The 23,266-nt window shown below is 42.8% G+C and overlaps 1 protein-coding gene across 1 annotated transcript in view; it reads left to right on the top strand.

Annotated features, from left to right (window-relative positions):
- The window catches only part of LOC106586458 (coiled-coil domain-containing protein 141), a 47,851-nt gene extending 26,847 nt beyond the window's left edge, over positions 1 to 21,004 (top strand). Inside the window, exons 10-26 of the mRNA XM_014173799.2 lie at positions 1,586 to 1,705; positions 3,496 to 3,687; positions 5,464 to 5,640; positions 5,999 to 6,178; positions 6,359 to 6,484; positions 6,794 to 6,982; positions 9,523 to 9,684; positions 9,920 to 10,069; positions 14,055 to 14,195; positions 14,341 to 14,538; positions 14,763 to 14,946; positions 15,156 to 15,268; positions 15,361 to 15,492; positions 15,656 to 15,837; positions 16,137 to 16,482; positions 18,698 to 19,632; positions 20,334 to 21,004. Coding sequence (XP_014029274.1) covers positions 1,586 to 1,705; positions 3,496 to 3,687; positions 5,464 to 5,640; positions 5,999 to 6,178; positions 6,359 to 6,484; positions 6,794 to 6,982; positions 9,523 to 9,684; positions 9,920 to 10,069; positions 14,055 to 14,195; positions 14,341 to 14,538; positions 14,763 to 14,946; positions 15,156 to 15,268; positions 15,361 to 15,492; positions 15,656 to 15,837; positions 16,137 to 16,482; positions 18,698 to 19,632; positions 20,334 to 20,619 — 3,813 coding nt within the window. The 3' untranslated portion in view covers positions 20,620 to 21,004. The remainder of the gene's footprint in view (positions 1 to 1,585; positions 1,706 to 3,495; positions 3,688 to 5,463; positions 5,641 to 5,998; positions 6,179 to 6,358; positions 6,485 to 6,793; positions 6,983 to 9,522; positions 9,685 to 9,919; positions 10,070 to 14,054; positions 14,196 to 14,340; positions 14,539 to 14,762; positions 14,947 to 15,155; positions 15,269 to 15,360; positions 15,493 to 15,655; positions 15,838 to 16,136; positions 16,483 to 18,697; positions 19,633 to 20,333) is intronic.
- Positions 21,005 to 23,266: the final 2,262 nt, after the last annotated feature.

Below are 23,266 nucleotides of genomic sequence, written 5' to 3'. Positions count from 1 at the left end.
AACCGCCATCGATAAAAGACAATACTGTGCAGCCGTATTCATCGACCTGGCCAGGCCTTTCGACTCTGTCAATCACAGCATTCTTATTGGCAGACTCAACAGCCTTGGTCTCTCAAATGACTGCCTCGCCTGGTTCACCAACTACTTCTCTGATAGAGTTCAGTGTGTCAAATCTGAGGGCCTGATGTCCGGACCTCTGGCAGTCTCTATGGGGATACCACAGGGTTCAATTCTCGGGCCGACTCTTTTCTCTGTATACATCAATGATGTCGCTCTTGCTGCTGGTGAATCTCTGATCCACCTCTACGCAGACGACACCATTTTGTATACTTCTAGACCTTCTTTGGACACTGTGTAAACTAACCTCCAGACGAGCTTCAATGCCATACAACACTCCTTCCGTGGCCTCCAACTGCTCTTAAATGCAAGTAAAACTAAATGCATGGTCTTCAACCGATCGCTGCCAACACCTGCCTGCCCGCGCGACTAGCATCACTACTCTGGGCGGTTCTGACTTAGAATATGTGGACAACTACAAATACCTAGGTGTCTGGTTAGACTGTAAACTCTCCTTCCAGACTCACAATAAGCATCTCCAATCCAAAATGAAATCTAGAATCGGCTTCCTATTTCGCAACAAAGCATCCTTCACTCATGCTGCCAAACATGCCCTCGTAAAACTGACTATCCTACCGATCCTTGACTTCGGCAATGTCATTTACAAAATAGCCTCACTCTACTCAGCAAATTGGATGCAGTCTATCACAGTGCCATCCGTTTTGTCACCAAAGCCCCATATACTACCCACCACTGTGATCTGTATGCTCTCGTTGGCTGGCCCTCGCTTCATATTTTATTTGCCAAACCCGCTGGCTCCAGGTCATCTACAAGTCTTTGCTAGGTAAAGCCTCGCCTTATCTCAGCTCACTGGTCACCATAGCAGCACCCACCCATAGCACGCGATCCAGCAGGTATATTTCACTGGTCACCCCCAAAGCCAATTCTTCCTTTGGTCCGCCTTTCCTTCCAGTTCTCTGCTGCCAATGACTGGAACGAACTACAAAAATCACTGAAGCTGGAGACTCATATCTCCCTCACTAACTTTAAGCATCAGCTGTCAGAGCAGCTTACAGATCATTGCACCTGTACATAGTCCATCTGAAAATAGCCCATCTGTAAAACTACCTCATCCCCATATTGCTACTTATTTTTCTGCTCCTTTGCACCCGTGTCTCTACTTGCACATTCATCTTCTGCACATCTATCACTCCAGTTTTTTATTGCTAAATTGTAATTTATTTCGCCACTACGGCCTATTTATTGCCTTACCACCCTAATCTTACTTAATTTGTACATACTGTATATAGACTTTTCTATTGTGTTATTGACTGTACGTTTGTTTATTCTATGTGTAACTCTGTGTTGTTGTTTGTGTCGCACTGCTTTGCTTTATCTTGGCCTGGTCGCAGTTGTTAATGAGAACTTGTTCTCAACTGGCCTACCTGGTTAAATAAAGGTGAAATAAAACATTACAAAAATTGTGGAACTAATAAAGTTAAGTAAAATTCATGTTTTTCTGTCCCAGATCTCGGTGTGGCTAAAGAGCAGCAACTGTGTCCTCTCCAGAAACACTGAGCCAGGCTCCCTGCTCTCCCAGTCTGAAGACATGCTCAACAAACACCTGGAACTCTCCTCACAAACACAGGTAGTCAGGGATAGCACCTGTGCATTTACTCAACCTAATTCAAATGTATGTCCCCTTTGTTCATTTACATATCTTGTACCAAGGTTGGGGTCAATTCCATTTAAACTCAGGAACTTCAGTTAACTTCCTGAACTGAATGAATTCAAATGGACCTACCTCTGTCTTGTACTGTACTGAAGTACTGTACCAGTAAAACCTTTGGACACACCTACTCATTCAAGGGTTTTTCTTTATTTTTTACTATTTTCTACATTGTAGAATAATAGTGAAGACATCAAAACTGTGAAATATCTCATCTGGAATCATGTAGTAACCAAAACAGTGCTAAACAAATCCAAATATATTTTATATGAAATATTCTTCAAAGTAGCCACCCTTTGCCTTGATGACAGCTTTGCACAATCTTGGCATTCTCTCAACCAGCTTCATGAGGTAGTCACCTGGAATGCATTTCCATTAACAGGTGTACCTTGTTAAAAGTTCATTTGTGGAATTTCTTTCCTTCTTAATGAGTTTGAGCCAATCAGCAGTGTTGTGACAAGGTAGGGGTGATATACAGAAGATAGCCCATAAGTCCATATTATGGCAAGAACAGCTCATATAAGCAAAGAGAAACAACAGTCCATCATTACTTTAAGCCATTAAGGTCAGTCAATGAGGAACATTTCAAGAACTTTGAAAATGTCTTAAGGTGCAGTCGCAAAAATCATCAAGTGCTATGACGAAACTGGCTCCCATGAGGACCGCCACAGGAAAGGAAGTCCCAGAGTTACCTCTGCTGCAGAGGATATGTTCATTAGAGTTACCAGCCTCAGAAAATGCAGCCCAAATAAATGCTTCACAGAGTTCAAGTAACAGACACATCTCAACATCAACTGTTCAGAGGAGACTGTGTGAATAGAGTCATTCATGGTCGAATTGCTGCAAAGAAACCACTATTAAAGGATGCCAATAATAAGAAGAGACTTGCTTGTGCCAAGAAACACAAGCAATGGACATTAGACCATTGGAAATCTGTCCTTTGGTCTGATGAGTCTAAATTTGAGATTTTTGGTTCCAACCGCCGTGTCTTTGTGAGACGCAGAGTAGGTGAACAGATGATCTCCGCATGTGTGGTTCCGACCGTGAAGCACGGAGGAGGAGGTGTGATGGTGTGTTGGTGCTTTGCTGGTGACACTGTCAGTGATTTATTTAGAATTCAAGGCACACTTAACCATCATGGCTACCACAGCATTCTGCAGCGATACGCCATCCTGTCTGGTTTGCGCTTAGTGGGACTATAATTTGTTTTTCAACAGGACAACGACCCAACACACCTCCAGGCTGTGTAAGGGCTATTTGACCAAGAAGGAGAGTGATGAAGTGTTGCATCAGATGATCTGGCCTCCACAATCACCCGACCTCAACCCAATTGATATGGTTTGGGATGAGTTGGACCGCAGAGTGAAGGAAAAGCAGCCAGCAAGTGCTCAGAATATGTGGGAACTCCTTCAAGATGGTTGGAAAAGCATTCCAGGTGAAGCTGGTTGAGAGAATGCCAAGAGTGTGTGAAGCTGTCATCAAGGTAAAGGATGGCTACTTTGAAGAATCTCAAATATAAAATATATTTAGATTTGTTTAACACTTTTTTGGTAACTACATGATTCCACTTGTGTTATTTTACTCTACAATGTAGAAAATTGTACAAATAAAGAAAAACCCTTGAATGAGTAGGTGTGTCCAAACTTTTGACAGGTACTGTATATGTGTGATACTATCGAGCTTCTCAATCCTGGTCATTTGGTTCTCAGGAAACAGCCAGTGAGGCAGAGGCCATGGCAGAACAGATAACGGAACTGAAAACACTGGAGTGTCCTGAAGCCACTGAGTTCTCCAACAAAGCATCACTGTTAGAGGAGGAGCTGAAGACAGTCACCAGAAACATCACATCCCGCATCGACAATATCCGACCATACGTGGGCTTCTTGCGAATTGCTGAGGAGGTTATTTTGTCTTACATTATACACTGCTCAAAAAAATAAAGGGAACACTTAAACAACACAATGTAACTCCAAGTCAATCACACTTCTATGAAATCAAACTGTCCACTTAGGAAGCAACACTGATTGACAATAAATTTCACATGCTGTTGTGCAAATGGAATAGACAACAGGTGGAAATTATAGGCAATTAGCAAGACACCCCCAATAAAGGAGTGGTTCTGCAGGTGGGGACCACAGACCACTTCTCAGTTCCTATGCTTCCTGGCTGATGTTTTGGTCAATTTTGAATGCTGGCGGTGCTTTCACTCTAGTGGTAGCATGAGACGGAGTCTACAACCCACACAAGTGGCTCAGGTAGTGCAGCTCATCCAGGATGGCACATCAATGCGAGCTGTGGCAAGAAGGTTTGCTGTGTCTGTCAGCGTAATGTCCAGAGCATGGAGGCGCTACCAGGAGACAGGCCAGTACATCAGGAGACGTGGAGGAGGCCGTAGGAGGGCAACAACCCAGCAGCAGGACCGCTACCTCCGCCTTTGTGCAAGGAGGAGCAAGAGGAGCACTGCCAGAGCCCTGCAAAATGACCTCCAGCAGGCCACAAATGTGCATGTGTCTGCTCAAATGGTCAGAAACAGACTCCATGAGGGTGGCATGAGGGCCCGACGTCCACAGGTGGGGGTTGTGCTTACAGCCCAACACCGTGCAGAATGTTTGGCATTTGCCAGAGAACACCAAGATTGGCAAATTTGCCACTGGCGCCCTGTGCTCTTCACAGATGAAAGCAGGTTCACACTGAGCACGTGACAGACGTGACAGAGTCTGGAGACGCCGTGGAGAACGTTCTGCTGCCTGCAACATCCTCCAGCATGACCGGTTTGGCGGTGGGCCAGTCATGGTGTGGGGTGGCATTTCTTTGGGGGGCCGCACAGCCCTCCATGTGCTCGCCAGAGGTAGCCTGACTGCCATTAGGTACCGAGATGAGATCCTCAGACCCCTTGTGAGACCATATGCTGGTGCGGTTGGCCCTGGGTTCCTCCTAATGCAAGACAATGCTAGACCTCATGTGGCTGGAGTGTGTCAGCAGTTCCTGCAAGAGGAAGGCATTGATGCTATGGACTGGCCCGCCCGTTCCCCAGACCTGAATCCAATTGAGCACATCTGGGACATCATGTCTCGCTCCATCCACCAACGCCACGTTGCACCACAGACTGTCCAGGAGTTGGCGGATGCTTTAGTCCAGGTCTGGGAGGAGATCCCTCAGGAGACCATCCGCCACCTCATCAGGAGCATGCCCAGGCATTGTATGGAGGTCATACGGGCACGTGGAGGCCACACACACTGCTGAGCCTCATTTTGACTTGTTTTAAGGACATTACATCAAAGTTGGATCAGCCTGTAGTGTGGTTTTCCACTTTAATTTTGAGTGTGACTCCAAATCCAGACCTACATGGGTTGATAAATTGGATTTCCATTGATTATTTTTGTGATTTTGTTGTCAGCACATTTAACTATGTAAAGAAAAAAGTATTTAATAAGATTATTTCTTTCATTCAGATCTAGGATGTGTTGTTTAAGTGTTCCCTTTATTTCTTTGAGCAGTATATTTTTTTGAAATGTGTAAGTTGAAATGTGTATGTTAATGTTTTACAGTGGTAGGTGACACAGTGGTATCTTGACTGACTGAACATCCTTATTCTGTATGTATTTGAACTGAAATGTGAATAACAGAATAACAGTGACATTGTACTGAATAGAGTTGTAACTCCTATGGTGTTTTAGGTGGAGGAGCAGATGCAGAGTCTACATGAGAGCTATAACTGGAAGCCAGAGGAGGAGGAGAACAAGGAGAGTAGCGTCACGTCGAAGGAGATCGCAGATGCTAAGTGGCAGTCCATGTTGGAACGCTTCCTTGCCATGCAGGACCTGGGAAACAACTACATCAATTCATCTAACATGGTTAGACATTATTACCTGGTTCGAGAAATTGTTAGGACTCAGCTTCTTCAAATGCTATTATTCATGCAACAGTTTTGGCAGCCTGACATTTGCCAATTTTAGATGTATTGATTATACGTATCTAGTAGAAGTTGGAAAACCCATTTATTATTGCTGTGTAATTATCTTTGGAATAAATTGCACTTAACAGGTCACTGTCTGTACGCATATAGACAAACAGAACCATTTATTACTGTAATTCAAACAAGAGGGAGAATGGTTAGACCAACATCCAGTGGTGCTTCATATATGAGGGCTGTAGGATACAGACAAGACCCAGTACCTGATAGCAATGGATTCTTTATGCTGGCATCGTCAGGTGAGTGAGGACCTGAACCTGAATGTGAGGGTAGCCATCGGTGTGGTGGAGAAGACCATGGAGGAGCTGAACAAGAAGAAGATGGACCTGTCGGACCTCTGGACCTCCTGGCAGCTCCATGTCAGTCAGGTGAAGTCCATCAAGAAACAGTGGAAGAAATACAAAGAACAATTGAAAAAGGTAAAGTAAAAAGAAGTAGATAATGTATATCCATTACAAATTCCTGAATCCCAACCAATGTATTCTTAATGTATCATCAAGTGCAATCTCATGAATTAGTAAGACCCCCTGAATACAATGTCAGAACAGGGGGGTTCTTTTTTTTTTCTTTTTCTGTTTTTTTAAATGTGTTTTTTACAGACTGTTCATGACTTGAAGAGTGTGGAGGAGGTTCTTGTCCCGACTTCTAAAGTAGATCTGGGAAGTGACCTTAAGACTGTGTCAAAGCTACTGGAGAACTTTAGCCTAGATAAGCCCCACTTCCTGGTAAGAACTATAGCCCATTGACCTGTCATATAGGTAGAATAAATCACAACATTATTATGTATATATTTTTTTACAGAACACAATGGTTTTATGAGTACCAATAGAATTATATAGTCTTAAGTGTAAGTCAGAATACATTTAGACTGCTTGATAGTACAGTATCTATACGGTGGCTCTAAGTAGCTTGACACCATGCCTGAATCTTTTTACATTTGTGTCATCTCCCTTCGTTCTTTGATCTGGCCCATTATATGATATCCTATAAGTAAATATGCATAATTATTCTCTATGTAATGTATGTCCCTGTAGCAACTGAATGCGGAGGTAGAATACATGGTGAAGACATCAGAACTGTTGGCATTGAAAGGAATTCCTATCAAAGAGAAGAGTGAGAAGGTCACAGAGATGCTTCACCTTCATCAGAGAGTGAAAGATAACATCAAAGAGTACGAGTCTGTCCTCAAGATGGCTGTGAAGTTCCACCAGCTTTATGAGGAGGTAACAACACATAGTCTAAGGGTGTGGCATGCACCCCAAATGGCACCCTATTCCCTACTGAATAGTGCACTACTTTTAACCAGGGCCCACAGAGTGCACTATATAAAGTAGTGCACAATATAGGGAATAGGGTGATATTTGGGACACCCCAAAGTCTACACACTGTAAATATCAGGGAGGATGTTATCTTAGCTGTAGTCTCTTCAGAGCCATTGTGTCTGTCTCTGGCAGGGAAACTATCTTTGCTGTGTGTTTGAGAGAACACATGGGATCAGTTTAGATCAAAGTTCTCTTCCCTTCATAGGCCTTTTCAGCTTTAAATGTCATATAAAATACTGTAACTATCAGATAGTTAGTTACCTATCTAGCTTTGCTGTATAAACCGAAGAACACAGGATATTAATTTAGAGATACGCTGGAGATACAGTACCTCGCAGACCTTTTCTGACTAAAATGTACCATAAGAGATTGATACTTTGCATGCTCCATCCACACTACACTACGCCTGGCAGTCAAATACTAACCATGTCTTTATGGTTGATACATTGACTCATATGAATGTGAAGGCGTGTTCTCAAAGCATATGCAGACCAGCATTCAAATGTTCAATCTCTTCGTGTCCCAGTCTGTAATTACAACATGTTTCAATTTGACAATTTTTGTCCCTGTTCCTGCCTAAATCGCCATGTGGCATTCACATCTGTAATTATGAAGTGCTTTCAAAGGCTGGTCATGACACACATCAACACTATCATCCCAGACACCCTGGACCCACTCCAATCCGCACACCACCCAAAAGATCCACAGATGGCCTCTCCCACCTGGACAAGAGGGGAAATAACTATGTGAGAGTGCTGTTCATAGACCACTCCTCAGCATTTAACACCATAGTCCCTTCCATGCTCATTACCAAGCTGGGGACCCTGGGAGTGAACATCTCCCTCTGTAACTGGATCCTGGACTTCCTGACAGAACGGCCCCAGGTGGTGAGGGTAGGAAACAACACCTCCGCCATGCTGACCCTCAACATGGGGGATGCTCAAGGGTGTGTGCTTAGTCCCCTCTTGTACTCCCTGTTCACCCACAACTGTGTCCACCCACGACTCCAACACCATTATCAAGTTTGCTAACAACACAACAGTGGTAGGCCTGATCACCGATGGCGATGACACAGCCTACAGGGAGGAGCTCAGACACTTGGCAGTGAGGTGCCATGACAACAACTTTTCCCCAAACGTCTGTAAGACCAAGGAGCTGATCGTGGACTACAGGAGAAAGAGGGGTGAGTACGCCCCCATCACATCGACAGGGCTGTAGTGGAGCGGGTCGGCACAACAGTGCCTCTTCCCACTCAGAAGGCTGAAAAGATTTGGCATGGGCCTTCGGATCCTCAAAAAGTTCTATAGCTGCACCATCGAGAGCATCTTAACTGGCTGTATCACCGCTTGGTATGGCTAATGCACCACGCTCGCCCGCAAAGTGCTACAGAGGGTGGTGTGGACAGCCCAGTACATCACTGAGGCCGAGCTCCCTGCCGTCCAGGACCTCTATATCAGGTGGTGTCAGAGGAATGCCTGAAAAATTGCCAAAGACTCCAGCCACCCAAAACTATTCCCTCAGCTACCGTCTGGCAAACAGTACCGGGACATTGGCTCTCAGACCAACAGGCTCCGAGACAGCTTCTACTCCCAAGCCACAAGACTACTAAATAGTTAATTAGTGTTTACCCAGATCTGCACTGACTAACTGTCTTGCACTGACTTTATGCACACTCACAAGACTATATACTGTATACACACAATATATATACTCACACACACACTACACTGACACTCTCACACAAAACCCATACGCATTCACATACACTACATAAGCACATTTGCACACACATGCATACCGACAACACAAACACAAATACACACACACACATTCAAACACAACACACTCATCATATGCTGCTGCTACTCTGTTCTTTATTTTACTCATATTGTTATCTACCGTGATGCCTAGTCACTTTACCTTTCATGTACATATCTACCTCAAATACCATGTACCTCTGCACATTGACTAGGTAATGTATCTCTCTGAATATAGCTCCATTCTTGTGTATTTTATTCCTCTTGTGTTACTATTTTTGGGAAGGGCTAGTAAGCAAGCATTCCTTTCACGGTTAAGTCTACACCCGTTGTATTCGGCACGTGAAAAATCTATTTGATTTGAGAAATGAAGTTAAATAAACACCTATTTAATGAATAACGGCATCATTACACAAGCAAAGTCTAGATTGAATCCAAGAGAATAAATCAGCCTTCTATGAGCTCAGGGGGTTTCCTAGACAAGATACCCCAGAACACACTAATAGAACACTAATTGAATATAAGGCTGCATTACTCGGTTATTCGAAATCTTGACCACCTGGTGATATGCAAACATCATCAAACATTCACATAGATACTGATCATAGCAACAAATAAACAGCCACCTAATTGGATAACCGTTCAATAAACAGCCTCCTAATTGGTTAACTGTTGTGTCCCCAGCTGGATAAGCTGTTAACGTCGGAGCCTGTGACAGGATTCAGCGAGACGAGCCAGGCTAAGATCCAGCTGATCCAACACCAGGACAGACAGAGCCACATCAGACACCTGTACAACCTGGCTATCTCTCTGGGAGGAGACATCAGCAACACTGTCCAGCAGTCGGTGAGACTGGAAGGCAACACCTCAACATTCACCACTGTTTGTTTGTTCGTCTTGACCCTGAGAGTTTTTTTTTTCATTGTGTTTGCACTCCCCTTGTTCCAAGTGCTGTATTACTTTACTTATTTTTTTAAAAATTTACATGCACACTAACAAATATTAGTATGCTTTTGAAGATCTAGTTACATTACATGCTCATTATCTTATGATACAGAACTTCTCTCACCTTCCGTCCCAGCATGCCTCAGGGTTTACAGTGTGGCGTCTGCAGGAGCGTCTGGAGAGACTGGAGAGAGGTTGTGTGAACTGGAGCGCTGAGGCCAACAGGTGTGAAGAGAGCCTCACCAGCAACCTGCACTACTGTGTCTTCAAGGAGGAGATCACTGAGGTGAAACCCTCTCTCATGCACGTACACACACACACACACACACACACACACACACACACACACACACACACACACACACACACACACACACACACACACACACTGCTTCAAGGAGGAGATCATTGAGGTCGGACGGTGAAACAACCCTTTGGCTTTATCTCAATAAGACTGTTAGTCTTGGTTATTCATCCCAACGTATATAACCCAGGCCCCAGATCAAGAGCTCAAGTATTCATTTGTGTTGGGGCTTTAGGATTTTGTAGTTGCTGGGGCTTTTTATTGTCTGGCCTAGCACCATAGCATAGCACAGCTGTCCCGGGTCTAAATTTAGCTCTGGGACTGTGATCTTTGTCTCTAGAGGGCCTCTATTCAAAGTTACATTTTCCCCCTCCCTCCCTCCCTCTCTGCCATTTGTCTCATGTCACTCCAGTCAGGAGGGCAGATTCCTCTCGTATCAGCTGTAGAAGGGTAACCCAAATAAAAGAGTCCTCAATACCAGGGCCCTCAGTCAGACAAGGGACCAGGAGGTCTCCCTTATTAATTAGAGATCACCTGGACGTAAGAATTATTATCTGCATGACATATGCAGGCCTAGAGGTATGGTTGGTACTAGTCTAAAGTTCACACACAAATCTAGATTTATCAGTGTTCTGTTCCAAATCTATTCATGCTACTCTATTTTTACTCAAACCACCCTTTATGCCCGAGACATGATCTGTTTTGGCCTCTATGGCAATTTGAAACTTTCATTAAACATACTTTTATCAATATATAACTGTATTTAAGATGGTTCGGAAATGAAACTGTTGTTTCTATTTGTGTTTTCTGTAGGATTTCTATATTGCACTGCTGGGTTTTACATACCATAAATATCTCTACTCTTAATACACATACTTGAGATACCAATACTTGAGAAGCGAGGTCTTTGGGGGGAATCCTACCTGATGTCGGCTCCTGAGTGGTGCAGCTGTCTAAGGCACTGCATCTCAGTGCAAGAGGCAACAGGTGTCACTACAGTTCCTAGTTCGAATCCAGGCTGTATCACATCCGGCCGTGTTTGGGAGGCGCACAATTGGCCCAACTTTGTCCGGGTTTGGCCTGGGTAGGCCGTCATTGTAAATAAGAATTTGTTCTTAACTGACTTGCCTAGTTAAATAAATAAAATGTAAACTGGGGTGCATTTATTAGTCGGAATCCGTTGCAAAATGTTTCCATTTGAAACGGGAACCGTTTACTCTTGCTATCAAATGTAAGCAAACCGAGCAAACAGAATGAAACTTGTTTTCGTTGCAAAACGCTTTCTATTTGGAGTAACGGTTTCCGTTGCAAAACGTTTTGCAACAGACAAAATGTTTTGCAACAGAATCCGACTAATGAATACACCCCTGATGTCAATTATAAAGTGTAGATTTGTCCCTTTATGTTTAGGTTCCATTAAGTTGTGATTTCATCTGGCCAGCAGAGCACTGTTGCCTTCTGAGAGATGAGAGCTCCCCTAAAGATGTCTTGAATATACAGTATCACCTGGCTTGGACCATTACTTGGATTGCATGTGGCATGTGGTATTTCATACACTGCCAACTAGCTGATACAGGTTGACATACTTCTTTTTAGCAAGGGACACCATACAGTTGGCTGAGCATACCTACAGTAGACACATCTAGACATTCACCAAACACTGATGCACGTGTGCTCTCTTATTTCAGGGGTGGTGTCAATTCCATTTCAATTTTGTCAATTCAGGAAGTACAGTAAACTGAAATTCCAATTTCAATTGTCCTTAATAAATAGCATTGGAATTTTCAGTTTACTTAATGAATTGACTGAATTGAAATGGAATTATCCCCAATCCTGTTTTAAGTAATTTTACAGACCAATATACAATCATTTATATCTGCATGAATAAACAATGAGAAGATACATTCTGAAAAAAGATGACTTTCAATTGAATTACATTTTAAGTAGATTATATAATCAATATAATCTTAATAGTAACGACTAGCTAAGCCTTTAATATTAATAATGACTTAAGTAAATATTAAGCCATTATGTGTTAAGTATTAAGTAGTAATATTTGTGATTAGAAATTGAGATAAGGACTTTTTTCTCTCTTTGCTGTGTCATAGTGTCACCATGAAAAAAGACAGACCATGTGGCTGTTGGTGTCAGTGACCGGCAGCCATGGTTATCTAGCCAACACCCTTTCATAAGTATGTATGAGTAAACATGATGGCATTTTAGCAGCAGGGGCAGTTGCTGCTGCTCATCAGCTGGGATGAGACCATTTAAATCAGACCGTGCTCTCAGATCCTTATTCTACAGTAGCTAGCCCAAGCCTACTGCCATCAAGACTCAGACCATTCTGCTTCTCTGAACTACAGCAATCTCTTCTATTTTAAAATACTTTAAACAATACTTTGAACGTAATCACCGCTGCTACTCTCTGTTGTTATCATCTATGCATTATCACTTTAATAACTCTACCTACATGTGCATATTACCTCAGCTAACCGGTGCCCCCGCACATTGACTCTGTACCGGTACCCACCCCCCCCCCCCCCGTATATAGTCTTGCTATTGTTATTTTACTGCTGCTCTTTAATTACTTGTTACTTTTATTTCTTATTCTTATCCGTATTTTTTTAAACTGCATTGTTGGTTAGGGGCTTGTAAGTACCGGTAAGCATTTCACTGTAAGGTCTACACCTGTTGTATTCGGTGCACGTGATTATTAAAATGTGATTTGATTTGAATGATTGACTATTTTGAATGAGAAGAAAACCCAACATAAATGAGACAGTTCTTTTTTTAATGTTTTGAACTTGGATAATTGTAGTAATCTCAAAATAACACAATTGTGTTAAAGACTAATGTCTTTTTAGCAAACCAATAAAATTCTTCTTCTGTATCTATTTTTATAGTTCCCTAAAGGTTATTTACTTTGGTTCTTTTAAGATATCACTGAGTCAGAAGTCAGTCATGTAGTTCTCAACAGCAGCTGGCTCAGTAGCTATACAGTAATTGCTTTGGCAAGCCCAACTCTAGCTACTTGGGGCTCCTAGAGGCGCAGCGGTCTAAGGGACTGCATCTCAGAGCTAGAGGCATCACTACAGAGCCTGGTTTGATTCCAGGCTGTATCACAACCGGCTGTGATTGGCCCAGCGTTGTCGGGTTAGGGTTTGGCCAGGGTAGGCCGTTATTGGAAATAAGAATTTGTTCTTAACTGACTTGCCTAGTTAAATAAGGGTTAAATAAAGGTGAGATAGTACAGTCCTGTTGGACAACAAACAACCTTTCCTTAAGGTTTCCTTGAAACTCATGCTGTGTTTTTTGCTTCCCCATGCTGTGATTTGACTCTCCCAACCTTCTCTCTCTTTTTCTCTCTATCTCTTTCTCTCTCTGTCTCTCTGTCTCTCCCTTCCTCCCCTCCCCCCTCTCTCTCTCTGGTCAGTAAAACTCCCCATGTACCCAAACCAATTCCAGGTCGGGAAAAAGCCAGTAAGATAGTTAGAGTTATATGAGGCTCCCAAAATGGGATGTGGAGGGCAGGGGGAGGTTGGTGAGGCTGCAGCTGTCCTGGTCTGACACATGAGCTGGCCATTCTACCATTGCAGAAGCCTGTCGACCAGGACAGAAATGGCCCTGCAGTATAAATCACGTCCCCAGACTTAGTCATTAAGCTCACCAAAATAATCCCCCCAGTGACTGAATCTGAATCCAACCCTGCTCTGATGCACTGTTCTGTTTTCCTGGGATAGGATACCCAGCCCCCCTCCTCTCAAACCATCTCTCTGGGGGTGCTGTTAGATGGTACATGTTCAATATTCTGTAACTGTATCAAGGGGAGTGAATTACAATTGATTTAGCTGCCAACACAGATAAGAAACACAGGATGATAGTATAGGATTTTAGGTCTTAACTGATTTAAGTGTTTTGTATTCTGATTGAAAGCCTTTGTTATTAATATATATTTTTTTTATTTCAGCTGAGAGAGTCATTCAAGGATCTCAAGAAGAAATTCAACAACTTGAAGTTCAATTATATGAAGAGAAATGACAAGTCAAGGAACCTCAAAGCAGTTAAAAACCAAATCCAGCAGATAGAGATGTATAATGAAAAGTTACAGGTGAGACACATCCTGTTTGCTATGACAATCCAGTTAAAAAAAGAACACATTTCCCTCTTTCCCTGCTGTTCAATGGTTTACATGCATATTTATTTTGTCTCTTTCTATGTTCATTCTTTATTAATTTCTTTCTCTCTTCAACCAGGTATTGAAGAAGAGAATGCAGGCTTTCACAGTGAAAGTGACATCCAACACAGAGAAGCATCTGAAAGGCAGTAGCCCCAGAGAGATAGAGGATGCTGTCAATGAGTTACAGAGACAGCTGGGGGACTTTGACAAGACTGTGGAGGAGTACAGAGGGAACCTGGACATGAGCGTGAAGCTGCAGCAAGCTATGGAGGAGGTGCATGGTTGGACAACACTTAAGAAGATACATCATTGATCCTATACTTGTCAATTATGGAAATTAACATCTTGTCAAAAATTCTCACAAATTTAAGGGAATTGGATATAGTATATTTTGTGTTATGATTGTTATGATTTTGCTGAATGAAGTGGATCAACACGCATTTTCTCCCCTTATCTCTGGCGCAAATGTCTCACAATTCTTCTGCTTTTGAATTTCAGTATCAGTTCTGGTGTGATGAAGCAAGTGCTACAATTGTGAGAGTAGGGAAGTACTCTTCCCAGTGTAAGACCAGGGAAGCAGTGTCTATTCTATACAAGCAGTTTGAGAAGTTTGTTTGGCCCACTGTGCCCCAGCAAGAGGAGAGGATCAGCCAAATCACAGAACTGGCTGTCCGTCTGCATGGTAAAGGGCCAGATCACACACAACAAACCACCATCTTGATTTTAGAAATAATTTTTTGGGTCTGGGTCATCTTTTTGGGGGGTAAGGAAATGGATGCTGAACAAAAATGTTGTTTTAAAATGTAGGGGGGATATGTCCCCCTGTCCTTAGTGGAAGTTACGCCCATGACACTGGCATTGAGGACTGTATGAACTGTCTTTAATGTACAGGTGCTGAGGAGGGAAAGAAGTATATGGAGAAAACTCTCACCAGACACAATGAGATAGTGGAATCGATAAAGGAACTTTGTAATGGATTAATGGATTTGGAGGCTAAACTACAGGTACGATGAATTTGTTGGGGGTGCCTAGTAATTTTCTTCAGTAATTTTAATAGAAAAGGACCTAAAAATATGTGATTTTCCTCTGATTTCAGACTGAGGCTTTGAAGGAGGAGCCTGAAATAAAAAAAATGGATAATGTCATACAAGAGGAAAACAAACAAGAACAAAAATCAAACCAAGAAACAGGGAAAGCTGAGATGTACCCCCAGGAGTCTCTTGATGTCGTAAGTTTATTGAGATGGAAACAGGACACTACTTTGTCAGTTTCAGTGGGTTTGAATCCCACTTCTGAAACCATCTGTAAACTGTAAAAAACAAACAAACAATAGTTTCAGTATCACAATTGTTAAATGATAAATTAAATGTGGGATCTCTGCATTTATTCAGTCTGAGCTGAAAGAAACTGGACACACTCCTGAACTAACCATGGGAGGGAACGGGAAAGAGGTACCCATCAAAACATTAGAAAATACAAGAAGCAAGAAACCTCATATCCGCAAAACAAGGAGTCAGGACCTTCCAGACAAACTCCACCCAGAACATCACAACAAAGTGTTATCAGAGAGCAGGTACCTTCAACCGTGCATCTCCGCCACTATCCACACATAGTTTAGTTTAGTTTATTTGCACAAATAGAAAGACAGTTTGTAACAGTAAAAAAACAAGAGTATGAGCAGAAAAAAGCCTTAAAGGGCTTGTCGAGTAACTTTGCGATCACACACACAACACATACATTCCTCTCCCCTTACTCCCCTTTTTCTGTTTTGTTGATATTTTATTATATATATTTTTTTACTATTGTAAAGAGACTTTGGTTTGATGAAAAGGGCTATATAAAACCCATTTATTATTATTATTATTATTATAGGTATCACACACAGAAGGCGTACTCAGAGATGAGCAGAGTGGAGACTATCATCAGCAGGTCAACGCTGGAGAGTAAAGAGCAGCTGAGCACCTCTGTCTGCTGCACACACACCTTCAACCTGTCCTGTTCACCACTGGAGAGGGACAGGAAAGTCCATGTGCTCCAACAGGCAGGGATCAAGTCTCTGGTCACCTCTCCTACTGTTCCTCCTCCCCCAGCCTTCACTTCAGCTCCCAGCTTCTCTGATATACAGAGAGAGTTCCAGAAGAAGGAGAGGCAGGGCCCTGCTCAGAGGAACTTCCCTGGGTTTCCTACTTCTAATACTGATCAGATTGGTCTTCTTACAGTAAGTCCTCAGTAAGACTATTGGCTTTCCAATTATCATAACTTATTATCATACTTTTTTTCTGGCCCACAATCCCATGAATAAGGGATGTGCATGTGACTATACATCAAATTTCAATCAATCAAATGTATTAAAAAGCCCTTTTTACATCAGCCGATGTCACAAAGTGCTATACAGAAACCCAGCCTAAAACCCCAAACAGCAAGCAATGCAGATGTAGAAGCACGGTGGCTAGGAAAATCTCCCTAGAAAGGCAGGAACCTAGGAAGAAACCTAGAGAGGAACCAGGCTCTGAGGGGTGGCCAGTCCTCTTCTGGCTGTGCTGGGTGAAGATTATAACAGTACATGGCCAAGATGTTCAAACGTTCATAGATGACCAGCAGGGTCAAATAATAATAGAGGGTAGAGGGTGCAACAGGTCAGCACCTCAGGAATAAATGTCAGTTGGCTTTTCATAGCCGATCATTCAGAGTTAAAGACAGCAGGTGCTGTAGAGCGAGAGAGAGTTGAAAACAGCAGGTCCGGGACAAGGTAGCACGTCAGGTTTGTGAACAGGTCAGGGTTCCATAGCCACAAGCAGAACAGTTGAAACTGAAGTAGCAGCACGACCAGGTGGACTGGGGACAGCAAGGAGTCATCAGGCCAGGTAGTCCTGAGGCATGGTCCTAGGGCTCAGGTCCTCTGAGAGAAGAGAAAGAGAGAGAAAGAGAGAGAGAGAGAATTAGAGGGAGCATACTTAAATTCACACAGGACAATGGATAAGGCAGGAGAAATACTCCAGATATAACAGACTGACCCTAGCCCACCGACACATAAACTATTGCAGCATAATTACTGGAGGCTGAGACAGGAGGAGTCGGAAGACACTGTGGCCCCGTCCGACAATACCCCCGGACAGGGCCAACCAGGCAGGATATAACCCCACCCACTTTGCCAAAGCACAGCCCCCACACCACTAGAGGGATATATTGAACCACCAACTTACTACCCTGAGACAAGGCCGAGTATAGCCCACGAAGATCTCCCCCACGGCACGAACCCGAGGGCCAACCCGAACAGGTAGATCATGTCAGTGACTCAACCCACTCAAGTGACGCACCCCTCCTAGGGATGTCATGGAAGAGCACCAGTAAGTCAGTGACTCAGCCCCCGTAATAGGGTTAGAGGCAGAGAATACCAGTGGAGAGAGGGGAACCGGCCAGGCAGAGACAGCAAAGGTGGTTCGTCGCTCCAGTGCCTTTCCGTTCACCTTCGCACCCCTGGGCCAGACTACACTCAATCATAGGACTTACTGAAGAGATGAGTCTTCAATAAAGACTTAAAGGTCGAGACCGAGTCTGGGTCTCTCACATGGATAGGCAGACCATTCCATAAAAATTTAACTCTATAGGAGAAAGCCCTGCCTCCAGCTGTTTGCTTAGAAATTCTAGGGACAATAAGGAGGCCTGCGTCTTGTGACCGTAGCGTATGTGTAGGTATGTACGGCAGGACCAAATCGGAAAGATATAGCAAGCCCATGTAATGATTTGTAGGTTAGCAGTAAAACCTTGAAATCTGCCCTAGCCTTATAACAGGAAGCCAGTATAGAGAGGCTAGCACTGGAGTAATATGATACATTTTTTTGGTTCTAGTCAAGATTGTAGCAGCCGTGTTTAGCACTAACTGAAGTTTATTTAGTGCTTTATCTGGGTAGACGGAATGTAGAGCATTGCAGTAGTCTAATCTAGAAGTGATAACAGCATGGATACATTTTTCTGCATCATTTTTGGACAGAAAGTTTCTAATTTTTGCAATGTTACGTAGATGGAAAAAAGCTGTCTTGATATGTTCATCAAAAGAGAGATCAGGGTCCAGAGTAACGCCAAGGTCCTTTACAGTTTTATTTGAGACGACTGTACAACCATCAAGATTAATTGTCAGATCCAACAGAATATATCTTTGTCTCTTGGGACCTAGAAATAGCATCTCTGTTTTGCCTGAGTTTAAAAGTAAAACATTTGCCGCCATCCACTTCCTTATGTTAGAAACACAGGCTTCCAGGGAGAGCAATTTTGGGGCTTCACCATGTTTCATCGAAATGTACAGCTGTGTATCGTCCGCATAGCAGTGAAAGTTAACATTATGTTTCCGAATGACATCACCCAGAGGTAAAATATATAGTGATGACAATACATGCTATTATTGTGTATTTGTTTATTTTTTCCAATCCTTGCAGGGCGAGCCTTTCTCCCAAGATGTATCACCCCTGCTGCCGCCCACAGGTGGTCTGACAGAGGGGAACCTTCAGCGGCATAACCTCATGACAGAAGAGTCCCTCTCCAATGATGAATATGAGTGCATTTCCCCCGACGACATCTCCCTGCCCCCGCTCTCCGAGACCCCAGAGTCCAACATCGTCCTATCAGAGAATGACATGGACCTGGATGGTGTCTGTCTCAGCTCCCAGTCCCACACCATTCACATCAACCAGTACAGCCACCAGTTACACTCCACACGTAATAATGAAAACAACAACGGCCAGAGCCAACAGAGGATCAGAGAGCAGACTGAAAGATGCCACTCTCCTACAGTCGGCCTCAACACCAAGTTCAGAGAGGAGTCCTCTTCTTTCGTCCACAGCACCCTGACTGTCCCAGCACCGAGCCTGATCTCAAACACACTCTCCAGTATTCTGAAAAGCAAGGGAATCCCCAACCTCCCAAAACCCAACCTCCCTAATCTCGCACCAGTCGGCCCCCTAGGCCTAAATGAGTGCCACCAGACCATGTATTCCGTGCATGAGAGCTCTGTCACAGAGACGCAGGAGTGTGTGCATGACCCAAGCAGCGTGATGGTCCGAGGAGCTGCCGCGCCCTCTGCGTTTCCCGCTGCTGCCACCACTCGTTCTCTTAACACGCATGCTACCCCCTCCCCATTAACCACCACAGCAGTCACACCCACAGACCAGGGCCAAGACACAGACCTGTGCAATCCAACAGACATCAGAGAAGAGATCAGGCTACCTGGTACCAGCCGGTCCGTGGGGATCACCCTAGCAGGCCAGGGCCCTCCTCACTTCTCCAAACTACTGTCTAGTCCCACAGTTATGGAGGGGTCGCCTGTGACCCTGGAAGTGGAGGTCACTGGATTTCCAGAGCCTACTTTAACATGGTGGGTAGCTCATAGGCATTAGTTGTAGTAATAGACCAATATTTATCTAATAGAAGCATAGTGGCTGCGTTTCAAATGGTATCCTATTCACTATAAAGTGCACTACTTGGGCCCTGTTCAAAAGTAGTGGACTATATATGGAATAGGGTGCCATTTTGGAGACAGACAGAGTATTTGGTGCAAGTGATAAACAGTAGAATTTCATAATTTTAATCAAATATTTCTATTCTTTTTATTCTTCATTAGCATGACAAGTTATTAGCATAAACGGTCACTGCTTATTCTACAAGCAAACTGTACACCAATGTGTTCGGAGTATTCTATAAATCAATTCCAAAAGGATCGTTCAGGTGGAGAGGAGAGGACACATTGAGAAATGATAAGATCGATTTATATACTGCATGAATAGTGTTACATCTGAAACTAAAGTCATTTTTGGTGGATAACATTTATTCCATTTCATTTTACTCCAATCATTTGTGAGTTTTTTTACTAATCTTACGTTTGTTTTTTTATTACTTTTTAATAACATAACTTTTATATAACACAAGTTCGATCATTATTCACTTTAGTAGAACATTGAATTATCTAATTGCTTGGATTGATTGTGTTTCAGCTCACCCTCTGATAAATAGGAATGTGATTTGTGTCTTTCTTGTGTTGTGATTGTGTTTTGTGTTATAATTCACTTCTTGCTTCAGGTTCAAGAATGGAGAGAAACTGACCAATGATGAGCACATAGAACTGTCACAAAAAAAAGGCAAACATGCACTGTTCATACAGAAGGTCACTGAGACCGACGCAGGCCTCTATGTGTGCCGGGCCGTCAACTCAAGTGGCACCCTGTCCTCTAGCACCGCTCTTCAGGTGAAAGCACGTAACAACAGCTGTCCCGAACCCGGCTACGCTCTTCTCAAGCTGGACTGGCACACTTGTTTTGGTACTCTGTGTTTTCTCCTGTACCTCCTGTACTTATTGCTGTTATGAAGTAATACAAAATATTATATCAAGCTTTTCACTGCCAGACCCTTTTCCACTCTCACTGTAATGGAAAGTAGTGTTGATTTTGCACAGTAGTACACTGGATAACCCTAATTTTAACTGTGAAATCTGTAAGGCTGCCTGGGGTGTCACTTCTGAACCTGATCACAATAACCACTTACATACTACACCCAAAATACCAACTGTGTGTATGAATGTGAGCTTAATTTATTTGTAGTTTAGATAATTGTTTAATTTGTGCATAAAACCAAATTATATCTCAACTTCAGTCAAAATATCCTTAATATTATACTTATATTTTATCAGCTTTTTATGTAAGTTAGCGCATTTGATTCTGTGCCTCTATGACCAAATGTCCTACAATTAACAAGAGAATAAGGTATATTTATTAATAAATGCTAAAAACAGTAATTTAGCAATTTCTTCAGTTTCAATACTGTATTACAGTGCATTCAGAAACTATTAAGACCCCTTGACTTTATTTCACATTTAGTTTTTTTCATCATCAATGTACACACAATACCCCATAATGACAAAGCAAAAACAGATTTTTAGACATTTTTGCACCCCAAAAATAAAAACAAACGGAAATATCACATTTACATAAGTATTCAGACCCATTACTCAGTACTTTGTTGAAGAACCTTTGGCAGCAATCACAGCCTGGAGTATTCTTGGGTATGATGCTACAAGCTTGGCACATCTGTATTTGGGGAGTTTCTCCAATTCTTCTCTGCAGATCCTCTCAAGCTCTGTCAGGTTGGATGGGGAGCTTTGCTGCACAGCTATTTTCACGTCTCTCCAGAGATGTTTGATCGGGTTCAAGTCCGGGCTATGGCTGGGCCACTTAAGGACATTCAGCCACTTGTCCTGAAGCCACTCTTGCATTGTCTTGTCTGTGTGCTTAGGGTCGTTGTCCTGTTGGATGGTGGACCTTCGCCCCAGTCCTTGCAGCTGAAAAACACCCCTACAGAATAATGCTGCCACGACAATCCTTCAACGTAGGGAAGGTGCCAGGTTTCCTCCAGACATGACGCTTGGTATTCAGGCCAAGGAGTTCAATCTTGGTTTCATCAGACCAGAGAATCTTGTTTCTCATGGTCTGACAGTCCTTTAGGTGCCTTTTGGCAAACTCCAAACGGGCTGTCATGTGCCTTTTAGTGAGGACTGGCTTCTGTCTGTCCACTCTACCATAAAGGCCTGATTGGTGCAGTGCTGCACCAAACTTCTTCCATTTAAGAATGATTGAGTCCACTGTGTTCAATGCTGCAGAAATGTTTTGATACCCGTCCCCAAATCTGTGCCTCAAACTAAACCTGTCTCAGACCTCTACGGACAATTCCGTCAACCTCATAGCTTGGTTTTTGCTCTGACATTCACTGTCAACTGTGGGACCTTATGTAGTCAGGTGTGAGCCTTTCCAGATTATGTCCAATCAATTTAATTTACCACAGGTGGACTCCAACCAAGTTGTAGAAACATCTCAAGGATGATCAATGGAAACAGGATGCACCTAAGCTCAATTTCGAGTCTCATAGCAAAGGGTCTGGATACTTATGTAAATAAGGTATTTCTGTTTTTACATTTTGTGTAAATGTGCAAACATTTCTAAAAAACAGTTTTTGCTTTGTCGTTATGGGGTATTGTGTGTAGATTGACGAGGGAAAAAATGTATTTAATCTATTTCAGAATAACGCTGTAACGTAACAAATGTGGAAAATGGGAAAGGGTCTGAATGCTTTCCGAAAGCACTGTATGCCCTTCCTATAAAAGTCTCAAAATCTTTGAGATATGATGGTAAATTGTGTCAGCCAAGTCCCCTTAAATATCAATGTCTTTCAAATAAAGTAATGCTTCTGATATCTAAAAGTTGTATGTATTGTTTGTGCTTTCTCTACCACTACATTGTCGTAGCTGTTTTATGGTTATAGCTAAAGTTTAATGTACATTTATCAAACATTTCAGATTGAAAGATCTGTAGGAAGAGAACTGAGGTGTTCAGTTCTTGCATTTTACTAGTCTGCATTATGATTGTGAAACTGTCAACCTATCACATGATATCACTTTATCTTTTTTATTTAACTAGGAAAGTCAGTTAAGAACAAAATCTTATTTACAATGACGGCCTACCCCGGCCAAAATGGACAAAGCTGAGTTAATTGTGCGCCACCCTTTGGGACTCCCAATCACGACCGGGTGTGATACAGCCTGGATTTGAACCAGGGACTGTAGTGACACCTCTTGCACTGAGATGCAGTGCCTTAGACCACTGCGCCACTCAGGAGCCCACAATAAAATCATATAACCACATGAAACTACTCTCACCTATAACACAATTAAATAACCAACGAAAATGATCCCATGGCATTTTGACATACAAATAGCACTTGGTTTCAAAGATACAGTATATCTGTAGTGTTGAAGGAATAACACGCATGACATTACTTGATTTGTAGCTTTGCCTCATTAGTTCACGATTTGTTTTACAAAACAAAACAAAAATAAATTAAATGTTTTGGTTATTAAGGTTGTCTGTACTGCTGTTGTACTGTATGTTGTGGGGTAACAAAATCTCTCAGGTCGAGCTGTGGTTCCCTATTCTCAGGTTACACCTCTTCACTCCCATCCACCT

The sequence above is a fragment of the Salmo salar genome, chromosome ssa25 (genome assembly GCF_905237065.1).
Source record: "Salmo salar chromosome ssa25, Ssal_v3.1, whole genome shotgun sequence".
NCBI lineage: Eukaryota > Metazoa > Chordata > Actinopteri > Salmoniformes > Salmonidae > Salmo > Salmo salar.
The sequence above is the reverse complement of the archived record's forward strand: the minus strand, read 5'-3'. Positions and strand labels throughout refer to the sequence as shown.